General features: G+C 36.3%; 1 protein-coding gene and 1 long non-coding RNA gene across 3 annotated transcripts in view; one reads left to right on the top strand and one right to left on the bottom strand.

Moving 5' to 3' along the window:
- LOC136824667 (uncharacterized) overlaps positions 1–15102 on the top strand; it is a 50631-nt gene extending 35529 nt beyond the window's left edge. The window contains exons 1-3 of one of the 2 annotated variants that reach the window (XM_067080687.1): positions 9809–9987; positions 11114–11635; positions 12334–15102. In XM_067080687.1, the coding sequence (XP_066936788.1) occupies positions 9921–9987; positions 11114–11635; positions 12334–14465 (2721 nt within the window). In that variant the 5' untranslated portion in view covers positions 9809–9920 and the 3' untranslated portion in view covers positions 14466–15102. Of the gene's footprint in view, positions 1–9808; positions 9988–11113; positions 11636–12333 lie in introns of those variants that run through there. The other variant, XM_067080708.1, reaches the window with a different exon arrangement.
- Positions 838–6832, bottom strand: LOC136824229 (uncharacterized). The gene is made up of 3 exons (XR_010849113.1): positions 6795–6832; positions 1698–1896; positions 838–1119 (listed from the first exon to the last, which is right to left on the bottom strand). It is a non-coding gene; the product is annotated as an uncharacterized lncRNA (long non-coding RNA).
- Positions 15103–15314: the final 212 nt, after the last annotated feature.

Below are 15314 nucleotides of genomic sequence, written 5' to 3'. Positions count from 1 at the left end.
TGAAATGCATTACACGTTTTTTTTTAAGAAACACTTTTAAGAGACACGAGGCTCTGAATGCCTAAAAACTAAGAAACATCTAAGAAACATGCTGAGGCTGAGAATGAGAAAATAACATTTTTAATTCGGTTTTTTAAGAACCTTCCAATCAAAACAAATGTTTTTTTTTCTTTGTATAAAAAATAGGCTGATTATGTAAAAAAGTTTAGAAACATGTGAGAAACATTTAAGGCTCAAAAGGCCGATTTCTTAAGAAACATTTAGGCTGCTTGTTAAAACTAGTTTCTTAAAAAAAAACGTGTATCTGACACGAGAAAACTGTCTAGTGGGGAGCACTTATAATGAATTTTCCAGCGCAACTACCAAAAGAGAAATGTGATTTCTATTGGACAAATTGCTCTGCAAGTAGCACATATTTTTTTGCCCACCCTGTATAGCCTGTTATCAAACTATTAATAAACGTTAATATTAAAGGGAGGGGTTTGTACCTTTACGGTGTGACGGGATTGGCCCTTTTTTAGTACGGTATTACGGGAATTGACGATAAAAAAGACGGGGAAAACAGTGACGGTATTTGGCCTTATTTTTTGTCATTATGCCGGTATTTGAACCTGTACAAACCGGTGTGACGATGTTATTATTTTTTTCAATTTTCGGGATTCCGGTATTCAGCAAAATTTTGACGGGAAAAGCGTTTTTCGAAGCCCTACAAACCCCCTCCCCCCATCAAAATTAACTTATTAACTGTTAATTACAAAGTATTAACCTTGTGAGTCCCTTTGTATCATTTGCTGTAAATTGGTACCCACTAAAATACCATTATGGTAACAAAACAATTTTGGTGTTGGATGTAATCGAAATGATATTGTAATATGGTGCCATATAGCCAAATCACCAATATCAAAAGGTGAGCACGAAATCTTGAAACTGAGTGTCCAGAGCTGGAGGTTCATGCGAGAATGTCGGAGAAATATTCTGTATCCATTAACAGGACTGTACATATGAATTTCAATGAGATTGATAAAGGTTAAATTCACTGTTGCAGTTGGAACACGTACCCAAGTACTAAATGTTATACCACTTATTTCTGATGTACAGTGATTGCTCAATGGATCAATCCTAGATGAGATAAAAGAATTCAAAGTTGGGTGAAAAATTGTCACGTCAACGGTGGAATCTCCTCCACTAAAAATTTGAAGCAGCAATAAATAGATTTTGAAAACCTCTTTCGGTCCTCAATTTATTTCCACTTGCTCGTCAAAAATGTTTCAACTTCAATGTGTCTTTCATAAGAAAGATGAGAAATATGATAAGGATCCGTTTAACAAATCCAGAGCCCTTTCGTCACGCATTCGAAACTCAGACATTTATTGTATTTATACAAACTGACATTATCACGTAACAATGATATAACGGGGATATAACACCCATATTATTGTATAACACAGATAATATAAGGACTCCAGTCTATGCGTATTCACACTTATACGAGAGAGGGAGGGGGTAATTCGGTGAATGGAGGGTAGAGGTATGTGCCGCCCTTAAGGGTACCTTGTTTGGACTTCCAAAGTCCTACTAATGGTTGGAAAATCAAAAAATCAAAGTTCAGTCCGAGAGTCGAGAGTTGGGCGGTACATGCCCGTCTCAGCTGGCAGCCCCCCCCCCCTGGACTTGCGCCTATTTGGTATTTTACATACTTTAAGCACTTGATATTGTTCAATCCTTTGACTATAGGACCATTAGCAGGTTTTGAGTAGGCTTGTGTTGTCATGACCCCTTCTTCGAATATCGGTATAGCTGGATTATTCGGTTGGAGATAGATGCTCAGTTTGTTCCCCTTTCTTCCTTTATTTGATTGTTCTCCATTTTCGAAGTCAAAAATCATCGCTGCATTATCTAAATAAATAAAAAAAAGTTTTTTCCTGATTTTCTAAGTTGGTGGAAAGTGTATGAACAAACGTTTGTTTAACACTAAAGCTGGGAGCAAACCGTCAAACATTGTTCTTCAAACATCGTGACGTTTCATGTTTGAAATCGATGTTGGACGGTTTGCGGGGTCAAAATTCGTATCATTTCAACAAAAAAATCTCCAAAAATGTTTGAAACAATCAGCCAATTCGATTGACTTCCAAATTTGCCATACTCACCAACTCTGCCAAATCTACAATTTCAATGTCAAAAGATCACAGCTTCATGGCAAATTTGTACATCGCTAGGCCGCCATTATGATTTCCGTTTTGTGATGCTTAGTCAGCAGTTTTCTGTTCTGGCGTTTGTAGAGCGAACGATTTTTTAACCAATCAAATTGCCGATCGGCATTGTTTTGCTTTAGCATTGGAAGGTCTTCTATTTTTAAAAATCTTTGGCAAAAGTGGCAAAATTGGAGCGAATAGAACACAGGTCTCGTGGGAACAGTGTTTTGTATGGCAGTAAGGAGACGTACGGAGGTAAGTTCCAAAAATGCCAAGTATACCAGATTCACCACATCTTTTTTATTTGGCATTTATTTATGGCACTCAAATTTTGCCACATTTGCCAAATTTTTGTCAATCGAATGCAATTTAATTGGCAATCAGGGCAAAAATGGCATATTTTGAAGTCAATCGAATCGGCTGAATGTTTGAGCAAGTTCATAATTTCTTCAAACAAATGAAGTCGTTCTATTGAAGTTTTCCATTCCCAACCAAAACTGACGTTATAAAAGAAGACGTCACATTGCTAAAAAAATGTTTGAAGAGTCCGCGCAAACTATCAAACATAAAAACCTCAAATGTTTGAAGAGCCATGTTTGACGGTTTGCTCCCAGCTTAAGAAGAAGGTTGAAATAGCATTTTGACCCAGATGGGTTTGATTTAGTCTACCATTTTAGACTATAGCGTTCAAAGTGGTAGACTAAATGTGAGAGTAGATATTATTTTATTAAGTTACTAGTACACAAAATCCGCCATTATAGGGATGTATAAACGTTCCATTTGCAAAAATGATCGCCTCTACAGATTCAATTATTAAAAATTTCCTGCTCAAGGGAAATTTTTCTTAAAACGGTGCGCTTTCTCCTCCTTTTCCAGTGCGCGGTTTTTTACCGCCATTCTACGCCCATGTACAGTATTACGCCACCGCCCTTCTGTCTGTCCGTTTTGGTAGAAACGGCGCTTGATATCAGCAACACACTTTCTGCCGTTTGGACAGGGAAAAGCTTGCTAAAGTCGGATACTGGCTATAAAAGATATATTTTCTGATTCACCGCTCCTTAAACAACAAACGTTTTCAAAACAAAACAAGATGGCGGTCGAAGCGAGGAGATTGATTTCAGTTGATTCATACTTTCTTGAACATTTTCTTTGCTTTAGTGGTCAAGAGACTTTCAAACCAAAGAAACTTTGTATTGATTTTTCTTTGAAAACTTTTTCAACATTCTGTCATATCCTATAGTTTTTGCTCAAGTTTTCATAAAGCTTTCTGAGTGAAAATTCTACCTTAAATCAGTTTCATTTTTAGTTTCTTGTTTTCAAAAAGATTTTATTTTTAGGAAATAATGGCTTCTAATATAGAAATAAATAAACAGAAATGCAGCTCATGTGTAAATTTGAATAAGTTGGAACATATTTCTTGATGCTACACAAGGTTACTTCTGGATCTGTCGCTGTTTGTTAACAACCGTCAGGCGTGGCATGATTTTCAAACTCGACACAGAATCATTTCAAGTAAACTGATTCTGGAATTTGATGGACACTAAAATGGAGTTCATGTGTAAATTAGAACAGGATTGGAACTTTCTCCATGATGCTACGTGTGAAAATGGTTATTTCTAGATCTGTCCTCGTTTAACAGTTGGTGGCTTTGATTTTTCAAACTTGACACAGAATTATTTCAATACCAATTAAATGGAATATGGCAATGGAGACTAAAATGCAGCTCATGTGTAAATTTGAACAAGATTGAAACTTTTTCCATGATGCTACGTGTGAAAATGGTTATTTCTAGTTCTGTCTCGTTTAACGAATTATTGGTGGCTTGATTTTTCAAACTCGACACAGAATTATTTCAAATACCGATTAAATGGAATATGACAATGGAGACTAAAATGCAGCTCATGTGTAAATTTGAACAAGATTGGAACTTTTTTCATGATGCTACACATTAAATGAAATGGTCATTTCTGGAGCTGTCGCATTTAACGGTCAATGGCTTGGATTATTCAAACTCGACTCACATAATTGTTTATAAGTCGAATTGACCTTGATGGAGGAAAGAGGGAGAAGATGAACAAAGACAATACAACGAAGAAGCTCAATAAATCGATGTGGCACCATTTTTACATTTTTTGTTGTTTCTTATGGAAGTTGAATTTAATGATATTTTGAATTTGACCTTTGGGTAGAAAGTTTCGAGCTTTCAACATTCAATTCATTTTTGATTGACTACATTACATTGCAAAAAGTCTAATTTTTACATTTTTTTTATTGACACTGTCGTTATGTATATTATATAGATGTTATGGAGGAAATTTTTAACCGCATCTTTTGCGGCTCTTGTTGAGAAGAAATATACCGTTTTTTAATCTTTATGTAGCTCTACTCAAGTATTGAGGACTCTTAATTAATTGATGTGCAGAGGAATTTTCGCGTTCGATTTGCGAAAGGGATCACCTCGACAGATTCGAACATTTGATTCCATAATGGCGGAAATTACGCAACTTAACAAAAACAAGATAAACCTTTTCAAGGTGCCACGTGCAAGACCTAGTTCCCCCCTTAACTAACGTAACTGTTGCGCAGCTTCGTTTTTCTCCCTCCTCTAAACTAAACATAAGAAAAACAATTAAAGAAGAGAAGGCTGGTTGGATCATGGATTGGGTCAAACATATTGGTCGTGTTCAGACCAAGGTTTATAGTAATTAAGTCTACATGTTTCTTTTATATTCCTTTTGTATTTAGCTGCAGACTCCTCATAAGTTAAACCAAAGTTTAAAAAGGAATCACCCTCTGGTTTAAAAAAAAAGTTTTTACGATATTATCACAGTTTTCTGAATAGACGAAATCAGAGTTCGCAAGTGAAAAGCATGCTCCTTTTGTGAATTATGAAAGGAGAACGTGAAATTTATGACTTAGAGATGCTCGGAGCGTCTCTAGCAATTTAGGCAGTTAATGGGCTTTTAATGAGAATATCATGGATTGAAGTATGGAGATTCCCATACTCCGCAACAAAACTGTTTGCGATCTCCTTTATCAAAAACGAAGCCTCACTCAAACATTCAAAAGGGGATTCCTTTTTCCTCTCTTATGTAATCCATCTAAAAGATGAAATAGCAATTAAGTCGTTGCATTTCTTAATTGGGGGGGGCGTACGGGGTTTCTGATTTCCGAAATTCCGAACATTTTTGACCTGATTTCCGATATTCCGCAAAAATATTTCACTAATTCCGATACCGAATTTTTTCAGTAGATAATTTTCACTTAAAGAAAAACTTGAATAAAAAAAGGAAGAAACTGTGGGAAAAGAATATTTTTGCCACATACAGTACAACTATTACACCCCGCGGACACCGCACGCTGCAAAGAGGTGGTACGACACAGAGACCAGAGGACACAAATTTCAGTTTAACCCCCTACCTCAAAAAAGGAAGTTTGTAAAAGATAATGCGAACGAAGCGAGCGCGAAAAATTTTCCTTGACTTTTGCTTTAAAATCCACCCTTTTTCCCTAAAAAAAGAAGAATGGAAAGAGAATATTCTTTCCTGACCAAAAACGTCAAATTTTTCGTGTTGTAGTAAAATAATTATTTCAAAAATAACCCGGCCAGCTTTACAATAGTCAAAGTGTGTTGACTTTAAAAAAAATAAGAAATAGAGACTGCTGGGAACCCTGTTATAGAACTGGATTTTCATCGTTCCGAATGATAGGTGATGATTTGACTCTCAGTAAAATATTAACGCCTTATTATAAAAATGTTGACCTTCTCACAAAAGCCCTCGAGGCATCGTGCCATTCATCGTACCAGCTTTGGTCCGTTTTGAAAAATCTTCAATTTTTCACTGCTTACAAAAGGTCCGCGAATGAAATAAGATTGTGTTGTGGAGCAATCTAAACCTATACCCATCATATGTGCACGCAAACGCCGCTAGGATCTAGCGCGCGCTTGTTTGACGTCATTGATTCAGAAAGCGTCTTTTGTGGATAGAAATTAGTGAGGTTAAGTCCCAAATTGGTAAAATCACGACCATGAAAATTAAACAGGCTAGTGAGTTTCAGCCAATCAAATTTCGTGTTTTTTCGTCCGTCATCGTGATTATCCTGGTATGCTTAACCTCAGTATCATTTCCGAAGCACACAATCGGATACCGAAAAACCGAAACTAAAGCTCTTCAAACCGAATTTCCGCAGTAAAAAAAGTCATTTTTCCGAAACCGAAGTCTTTTTGGATTCCGAAATACCGAAGTGTTTTGACGTGATTACCGAAATTCCGCACAAAAACAAGCCCATTTCCGCAATACCGAAATCTCGTACGCCCCCCACTTAATTCCCATATCAACTTAGTACTACTTACGCCTTAAACTTAAACTTTCATGTCTGAACACGACCATTATGAGCTAAAAACATTAAAATTCAGAATACATAAAAAGTCATAAAAAGTTTTGAATATGTTCGATTCGCATCGACTACCTTAATACCATTAACTTTTGCGCGGAAATTAAAGGGTGTGTGGATATCCTATTTTATGAGGCACCCGAAAATAAAAGGCACGCAAAAATTAACGGGATTAAGATATTATGTCATTTTAAATTAAATTATTACCATACGATGAAGAATACCCAAGATCATCACCCTAAAAAATAAAAAATTGTATTTTACTGGATTTGTGTTACAACAAACAAAACTGGTCCAAACTAAATGAACTACTCTCGGGTACCTAATAGCCGGGGGGGGGGGTAGGAAAAATTCTCAAAACTTGATTAGCAGTTGGAATAAAAATGTCCTAGGTGGAAAATTTTTGAAAAGGAGGCTAATACAGCAGAATTAGGACAAAAGAGGGAACTTTCAAAAACATTTTCCCAAAAATTAATAAAGGGGGGATAAGAATGTCCTGGGTGGGAAATTTTTGAAAAATTAATCAGCGAGGGGAACGGCTATCAGGTACCCCAGAGTACTGTGGAGTCTTTTTAACTCGAACAAGTTTCATGATGATGCCTTCAATTTTTCGTGATCGAGTTATGGAGACTCCACTACACATGTCAGTAAGACCTGGCGGTTAGGATTGTTACACCATTAAAAGCCATTCGGGTGAACCTGAAACAAGGACTTGTTGACTAGGTGAGCGAAATGTGGTGAATTCACAGTAGGAACAGATCCGGGGGGGGGCACTCGATTTTGAAACGACGGTATATGTGCCGCGCAAAATCTGCTTTTCAAAATCGTACCCTTGCAGTGCAGTTCAATATGGCTGAAAAGTTACCCTTTCAGTGCATTTTCTCTTGATTTACCCAACCCTTATAGTGCACTATATTTCTCAGCTATAAATCTGCGTGAAGAGAAGGAGCTTGGGAAATGTTCTGTTTCAAAGAAAAACTGAGAAAATTATTCTTGTCAGCTGTAATCATCAGACAATAGAAACTTTTTCAAACAAACGAGAAGTAAAAACCTTTCTTTTTAACAATTTTAATTTTATTTTGAATTTGTTTTAAAATTCGACCCTTGCAGTGTAATCTCACAAAAACACACTCTTACAATACATTTTGGGATGCAGAAAAAACCCACCCTTAAGCGCGGCACATGACGTAGGCCAGATCATATGAGTGACCCCCCGGGCAACAGATCATTCTCTCTGGTTGATCTGCCAGCACATTGGGAGCTAGCTTAATTGTTAAGGTACTTGCTGATGTTTTATTACGTGGACCAGATGAGCATATTTATTTTGTATAAAACTCTGTGAGAATTTTAAGAAATACCTTATCGGGGAGTTTTATTCGGAGTTTTATTTAGTCGGGGTTTTTTTTCGTCGGGGAAAAATTTTGTCACCTAGAAGCATTTTCCTCACTTTCCCCCGACATTTTTTTCCCCGATAAGGTATCTTCTCTTTACCGCCATTTAAAAGCTGTTCAGATGCGCTTACCTCATAGTTGAAAATGTCGGTTGAATTTTTGTCTTCGTTCTTTGAAAATGCTTCTTCTTTGTGCTGGCCTTCTTCTTCGACAGATAAACAACATTTACACTTCTTAGTCATCTTATTGTAAACCGCCTTTGAATAATCAATTGCTCGACATTCAATTATACACTCTGTCACCAGCCCTGTCTCAAATTCCAAGACACTTATTAAGATTCCGTTTTCGTCTGTTTCGATATTACTTGTGGTGTAGAATCGCGCATGCGTAAATATGGCCAGCATTACAAGAATTAAAACACTTGTTTCATGCATGTTGCAGAATTGTTTTCAGACTGTTGTTGTTCTTTCCTAGCAATTTTGTTGACTTGATTATGAGTGTGTGGGTGCAGACCCTTATTATTTTAGCCTAAATTGCATTTTTGAAACTAGGGAATGTGTTTTGTGTAAATTTTCTTTTTCTGAATATGACTATCAATTTTCAATACTTTTGATTGATGCTTTCTTCGACCCTAAGTCAATACTTTGATTTACTCTTTAGTTTTTATCTCTTATCGCACTTTATCGTTGGAATTACCCACACTATTGTTGTTGTTATGAAAACTGATGAATGATGATTGAATTTTCCAATAAATCTTGATAAATTTTGATTTAGAAAACTTTCCGAATCTTATCAACTATGAAGGGACCTGAACGCTATAAATATTAATGATTTTAGAAGGTGTTAACTATATGGTTAATAAAAAAATTTGAATAAATTAGATTACATAACCTGGCTATCTAGACTCAAAAAATTTTTAGAAAATATAAAAATTACTTCAGTTCTAAGATTTCAGGGTTTGTTATATCTAGAATCCTGATACCATAATATGTGGCACAATTTAGGGACTTGCGTTTGGAGAGTAGAATTTTAACATTAAACCTTAGGATCTCAGGACCTAAAAATGTTCAAATAAGGCTTAAAAGATAACCTGAAAAGAATTGCTATTCGCCGTCACAGGTCGGAATATGATTTTAGCATGTGATTTTCACGGTAGAATATTAGGTGTAGGCAATTTAATAGCAGACCGTAAATCCAGAAACATTATAAATAAAAAAATGTCTAGGCTAACCTCTAGAAGCAACCTTTATTTCTAAAGAAAGGTGAAAGGGTACTAACTAAGGGTACCACTTTTTTCAAAAATCGAAGAAAATCTTTCAAAAAAGTCTTTCTATAAAGGGTCATCTTTTCAGCAAAAATCAGTCTTTCCCTCATCCGCCAACCCTAGTACACCCCCGGGTAAAGGGATAATCAAAGTCTGCTTGAATTTTGGCATACGTACGTCTTTTTTTGTGAATAAAACCTCCACGTTTTTTTTTAAATGAGAACATTCAAAATTTTTGAAGCCTTCGCGGGATGTTCTTAACTATTAGATTTTTAAGTCTCAAAATGTTCTTATTTTCACAGCATTTTGAAAAAATCTTAAAGAATCTACAATCAGCATCGAAATATATTGGCAATTTTGGGTATTTTAATAGGGCAAATATGGTATTTTTTTCAATACAGAAACAGCCATATGAATGTTATTGTTTGTATCAAAAAGTTTATTTTGATTTCTATTTTCTACCATTTTTGAAACAAAAAAAAATGTTTCAATGCAGAAGATGAGTTGTATGTTTACATTAAAACAATTTGTTCTTCTGGTTATTCAATTCTTTACGCTTCACCGAAAATCTTTGTATTTTGCACAAAAAATTTATCGGATTCTAAATATTAAAATCAAAATTTATGATAAAAAATCAATCAAATGATGACGTAACACTATGGAAATAGCTGAGTCAGTATGGCTTTTTGGAAATATTTTTGCTTGTTCCTTTATGTATTTGCATTGGCCTATTGCGCTGATATAAGTGAGTGTTTTGCAGAATTTTTATTTTGGTACACATTTTTCGAAGCCCTAGGATGTTTAAAACTTTTTTGAATTCCAAGCCTATAAATGTTCTTAAAATGTCCTTAATTTCACCATTTTATTTGTATTTTGTGCTGTATTTCCTAAGAAATTGGGTGCTTTAGGGTCCGTAAAGTCTTAAAATGTCCGTAACTTGTTCTTTTGATCATCGAAGCCTTATATTTTTATATATTTTTATCTCATAAAAATACGTGTATTCTGGACCGGGAGCTAAAAACCTGAGGTAAAAAGTCTGTTTTTGTGGTTTTGAATCATACTACGAATCAAGATCGTTTCTTTCTTATAACTGGATTGTGGTTCGGGGTCAAATTGGATTTCTTTTCCAATTTTTCGAATACACGTTTTTTTTATAAGGAACCTTAACTTGGCTCCGAGCCTGGAGTTCCTTATTTTTCGAGAGAATTTCAGCCTCAAAGTTTCTTATCCAGTTTCCTTATTTACTAAGCTGCTAAGATTGGATTTGCTAAGTATGTGACTTATGTATAAGTATAACAATGGACTAAAATGCAAAAAGAGACGTTTATTGAACGTTGTTTCGTCAACATTGTGTTATCTTTGTAAATGTGTGCAAATTCAAGTTTAACTCTCTGTGACTTGACTTGTTTTGTTATTCTCAGTCTGAGCAGCTCCTTAACAATTCCTAGTTTTTCGGACCATTTTGAGCCTCAAATTCCTTATAAACGTGTTCCTTATAAAAAAACGTGTACCGAAAAACACCTAAAGTAAACTTTTTAATTAAATAAAGTCAGCAATTTATTATTTGCTGTGTAAACCAATTTTTCACACATTTTGGTCGAGTTAAGGAAGTTTCGAGTCAGGGAGTGGTCAGAAAGTATCTACTAGGGGGTGGAGGATTCTAGGCGGGTTTATTTACTTGAATACATTTAAAATATCCACACCCTTTATAGAGTAAGGTTGATAAGGCATTGTTAACTGAAGGGACAAGAAAACTTGTTCGAGTTCAGATATGAGACATTCCAGTTATAAGGGTTCGAGTTAAAGTCTCCACTGTATCTATAATATATTTACACCTGTGACCGAACGAGAATTCTCTTCATATTCTTCAGAGAAACATCATAATGTTCATCACGAAGACTACACACACCGACAAAAAGTACGCCGACAACAAGTTATACACCCGATAAACGAAAACGAATCATCATCGGTTAAAAATGACAACGACAATGATGAAGATATCGAATCTCTTGGAAAACGAATTGATGCAACCGGCGCCGAAATCTCAAAACCGAAACACGAGAATTCGAAAGAAACAGTAGTGGCTACAAAAGCAATTATAGCTAAAATTAAAGAAATACAGGATAAGATTTTTAAGCGTACCAATGGTAATAAGAACTTAGAAGCTGAGCTACAACTCATGTCGCCCATCCCGGCGCAGAAAAATGTTGAGTCATCACCTCTCGTTAAAAAGAAGCCCGTGGACGTAAGCGGAGACCGGCGTAAGATTATCCCCGAAGACGTAGTCGATAAAATCTTGGAGAAATTTCAACAGTTAAGAACGGAGGCGAAACATATTGCGATCGCATCTGCTGATGATCCGAACAAAAAACATGAAGGCGCTGCACCGTCGCGTAAGTTACCTCATTTTATAGTTTGATCAGTCATTCTAATTCGGCCATGCTATTTTATATCCATACAGGGGGTGGACGAACATTTCCAGGTGATAATCTGAGAATAACTACTACGGCGTCTAAGGAAGGTTTCCATGGTTTAAAGGCCTTTTATTTGAATAGTTATTCTAAAACTTTCAATGGGTAAAAGACTGCAGTCAGTCTTGGAGTCAGTCCTTCAGGTTTTAGTTCGTTCACTCTCACTATAAGAAATGAAAAAGCTTGTTTTTAAATGTAGCCAATTTCCAGGGAGCAATCACATATTTTCAACATTATTTTTTCCTTGAAAAGGTCTGTCCAATCCCACCCCCTGTATGGATACTAAATTGAATAACCCATTATATATTTACAACACAGTAATTTTTGGTCTCGTTTACAAATTTTGATTTGTGAGAGATGCTAAATCCATTTTCAAATTGGAAATCAGTCGTTAAGTGAAGTAAAAATCGCCGCATTGTATCCAGGAAAAAGTGAAGGGGATTTATATTTAAAAATACTGGATGTCCGATATATTGTTAACTTCGATCGAACAAAAAAAATCCTCTGCTCTGTTGAGATAAGGAGTGTCGAAGACCCCACTTTAGATAAAATATGTTCAGCCTTTTTCCGAGCACACTATATATTTTTATTACATTTACCTTTTTTATTTTATTCTATAGCCAATGTGATACCAGCTGAGCTCACAGAAAATAACTCCCCTGGAAATCCATATGCCAGTATCGGCCCTCCAAAAGAGAGTGAAGAAATAGCTAACCGAACTAGTAATGCTGATGTCAAAAGTGTAGGTCTCGAACCTCAAAGTCCAAGCACCAGTCTCCATGATGCTGTCTCCAACACTGCTGGTCAAATACAAATACCTATTGGAAATACAGCCTCTGCCGGCAACTCTCCTTCAATTCCAAACGTCGATGGAAAATCACCTAAAGGCATTCCAATAATGTTTATTAAAAATGGACCAAATTTAATCCCGGTATATAATAATGGAGAAAATGGTGGAACTTTGAATTCACCTATTTCGGCAAGTGGTCAAGGAGCTGTTCAATTTAATAATAATCCTTTACCAGAGCCAAATTTGCCAACGAATGTAGTTCCAATGATGAATGAGTTCAATGGTGGAGAGCGAGGTGAGAATCCAGAATCAAGATGCGATATCCCTGGGTCCTGCCCAAACCCTGGCGAAGGAGGTTCAAATGATTTGGAACAACATATATCACCAGAACGTGTTTCAGACACGCAAATGACTGGCGATTTAATTGATAAATTGATTCATTCACCAGGCTTCCCACAACTGGCATCAAAATTAATTTCAGAAGGTAAAATCAATTATCCTGAACAAGAAGGTGGTGAACGAATGATGGATGGGATGGGAGATTCAAGAAATGTTGTCCCTATGACGGATTCGAATGTAGAAGGTATGGATCATTCTAAAGTTAACTTTGATATGAAAGGTAGTTATGCATCAGCAAATCTACCAGAGCCATCAATGGCCCGTGAGGAACAACAAAGACGTGAAGAAGAGGAACGACATCACCAGGATGTCGAAAATTTCTTTGAACATCAACCTGCATCGAAATCTGATGTTTCTACTAACATGTTAAATAACCGTGCTGAGGGGCGATCAACTCATGGTTTAGATGGTCGATACGTGAATGATATTTCAGATCCAATGGAGGACGTTGAATCGAAATTCGGTTCAAAATCAGCTGATGAATTGTTAGATTTCGCTAAATACAGGAGTATGAGCGCTCCTGATCTACACTCATCTCCAAACAGTCAGGTAGGAATGCAACCTGATGAAAATGCTATGGTTGCCGCCCACTCACCTCAGCAACGAGTGATGAATCCGTTCCCACAAGAAGGAGCCTCTCAAACCGAGGATGCTGGGCAAACAATCGCGAGCCGGTTTATGAATGAAGATCCATCAGCTTTACTTGATGATCTCCATAAAACGCAAATGCAGCAGGGACTGACTGGACCAGGTGATTCAGCCGTCAGTATAGGAGCAAGAGGTAGTTTCGGTCTAGCTCCTGACCAGCAGCAGCAGGCTGAAGGTGAGGGTCGGCATCGGATTCCAGAGCCAGCACCTGATGACCTCTTACAACAAGTCCGTAATTTCAACCATCGAATGGATGTAGAGCAAATACAACATCGTCAACGAATCGAGGCAGAAAAGAAAAATCTGAATCGTGATTTCGGCTATATGGATCCAAGTGTGGCAGATGAGATACGTGGCAACAACGGACTATCACAAAAATTTGACGTAGAACGTAAAGATCTAGCTACGGAAAACGACATGCAGCTACTACGAAGTCGTTCCCCGTCTGAACCGCGCCGTCACGGTCAAATTTCGGTCATGTCGGGAGATACGGTGCAGTTTAATAGTGGACGTTTATCAATGGATACTAATGATGTTTTATCATCATACAGAGAGGGCGCTTTTTCGAGGAATAAAATAGGCCGCCCTCGTAGACGCCACAAGCGTCATCATAAAAGACGTTTTTTACACCCGTTCACACGTGGAATCATTGAACACCCCATGTCATTAAATGATAATGATGTTGAACTTAGAGTGAATGGTCAAACACTGAAAGACAATACACAATTGCGTAGCACCATTGTTGATGGGAAAGTGAGGCCAGGGAAAGGTAAAACTTTCACTTCGAAAGATCCAATACAAATCGAACTTTCACACGATGATCAAAAACGAAAGATCGTTAATATCGTTACTAAAGGGAAATATCGAGTAATGAACGATAAAAAACGATTTCAAATACCCCATAAATCAAATTAATTATGATCCTAGATTTTAAATTTAGCTTTTTTGTAGCATTAGTTGTTGCATTTGACTTCTCTCTAAAATAGCGTCTTTAGCAGGAGGAAATTGGTTCCTTTTTTCCAACCTTTGGGAACTTCCTTTCATCTTTCAAGTTGGCTGCAAAATGACGCGACGCAAGCTTGTCACTTTTTCTGTTTTCGTGAAACAAAGGTTATGGGCTAAAGAGGAATATCCAAAATAAAACAAAATGGGAACAAAATTTTTAGATTTCAACTCAAAATGTCGATGATTAAAATTAAAAATTATACCTTGCAGTATTGTAAATAGATTATATACTATATTTTGATAGTTAATTGCGCAAAATTATAATAACCCTTTATCATTCAAATTAAATTAAACAATGCAATTTTAAAGCGATTCGTGATATGGGAATTTAATTGGAACTTACTTCATTGCTTTTTTTAGAAGAATGGTGTTTTTTTAACACGAATATTTTTACTCGCGTAACTTTTATGGCATGTCCAAAAAGGACATAAGTTTGGTGCAGAAAATTGGGGGCCTTAGGTATGGTCATTTATACATCAAAATAAGCGTTTTAAGATGACTGTTAATAGATTTAATTGTTTGGCTTTTTTAAGAAATTGGGGGAAAATAAAACTTAAAATTCGAATATCTCAAAAAGTACTAATCAAAAGTTGTGAAATTTTGCCCAATGACAGGTATTATTAATTTTTCTGTTGACGTCAGCAGAGATCAGCAAAAATCTGATTTTGCTGAAAAAAATGACGTCATCATTTTTCAAAAAAGAATTTACGGGAATTGCTTCCTCTCGATAATATACATTTAAGGGCTCTGACCATAGTC

The sequence above is a fragment of the Clytia hemisphaerica genome, unplaced genomic scaffold (genome assembly GCF_902728285.1).
Source record: "Clytia hemisphaerica strain Z4C2 unplaced genomic scaffold, Clytia hemisphaerica genome assembly, whole genome shotgun sequence".
NCBI lineage: Eukaryota > Metazoa > Cnidaria > Hydrozoa > Leptothecata > Clytiidae > Clytia > Clytia hemisphaerica.
Note: the sequence above shows the minus strand (reverse complement) of the source record. Positions and strands in the feature narration are given on the sequence as shown.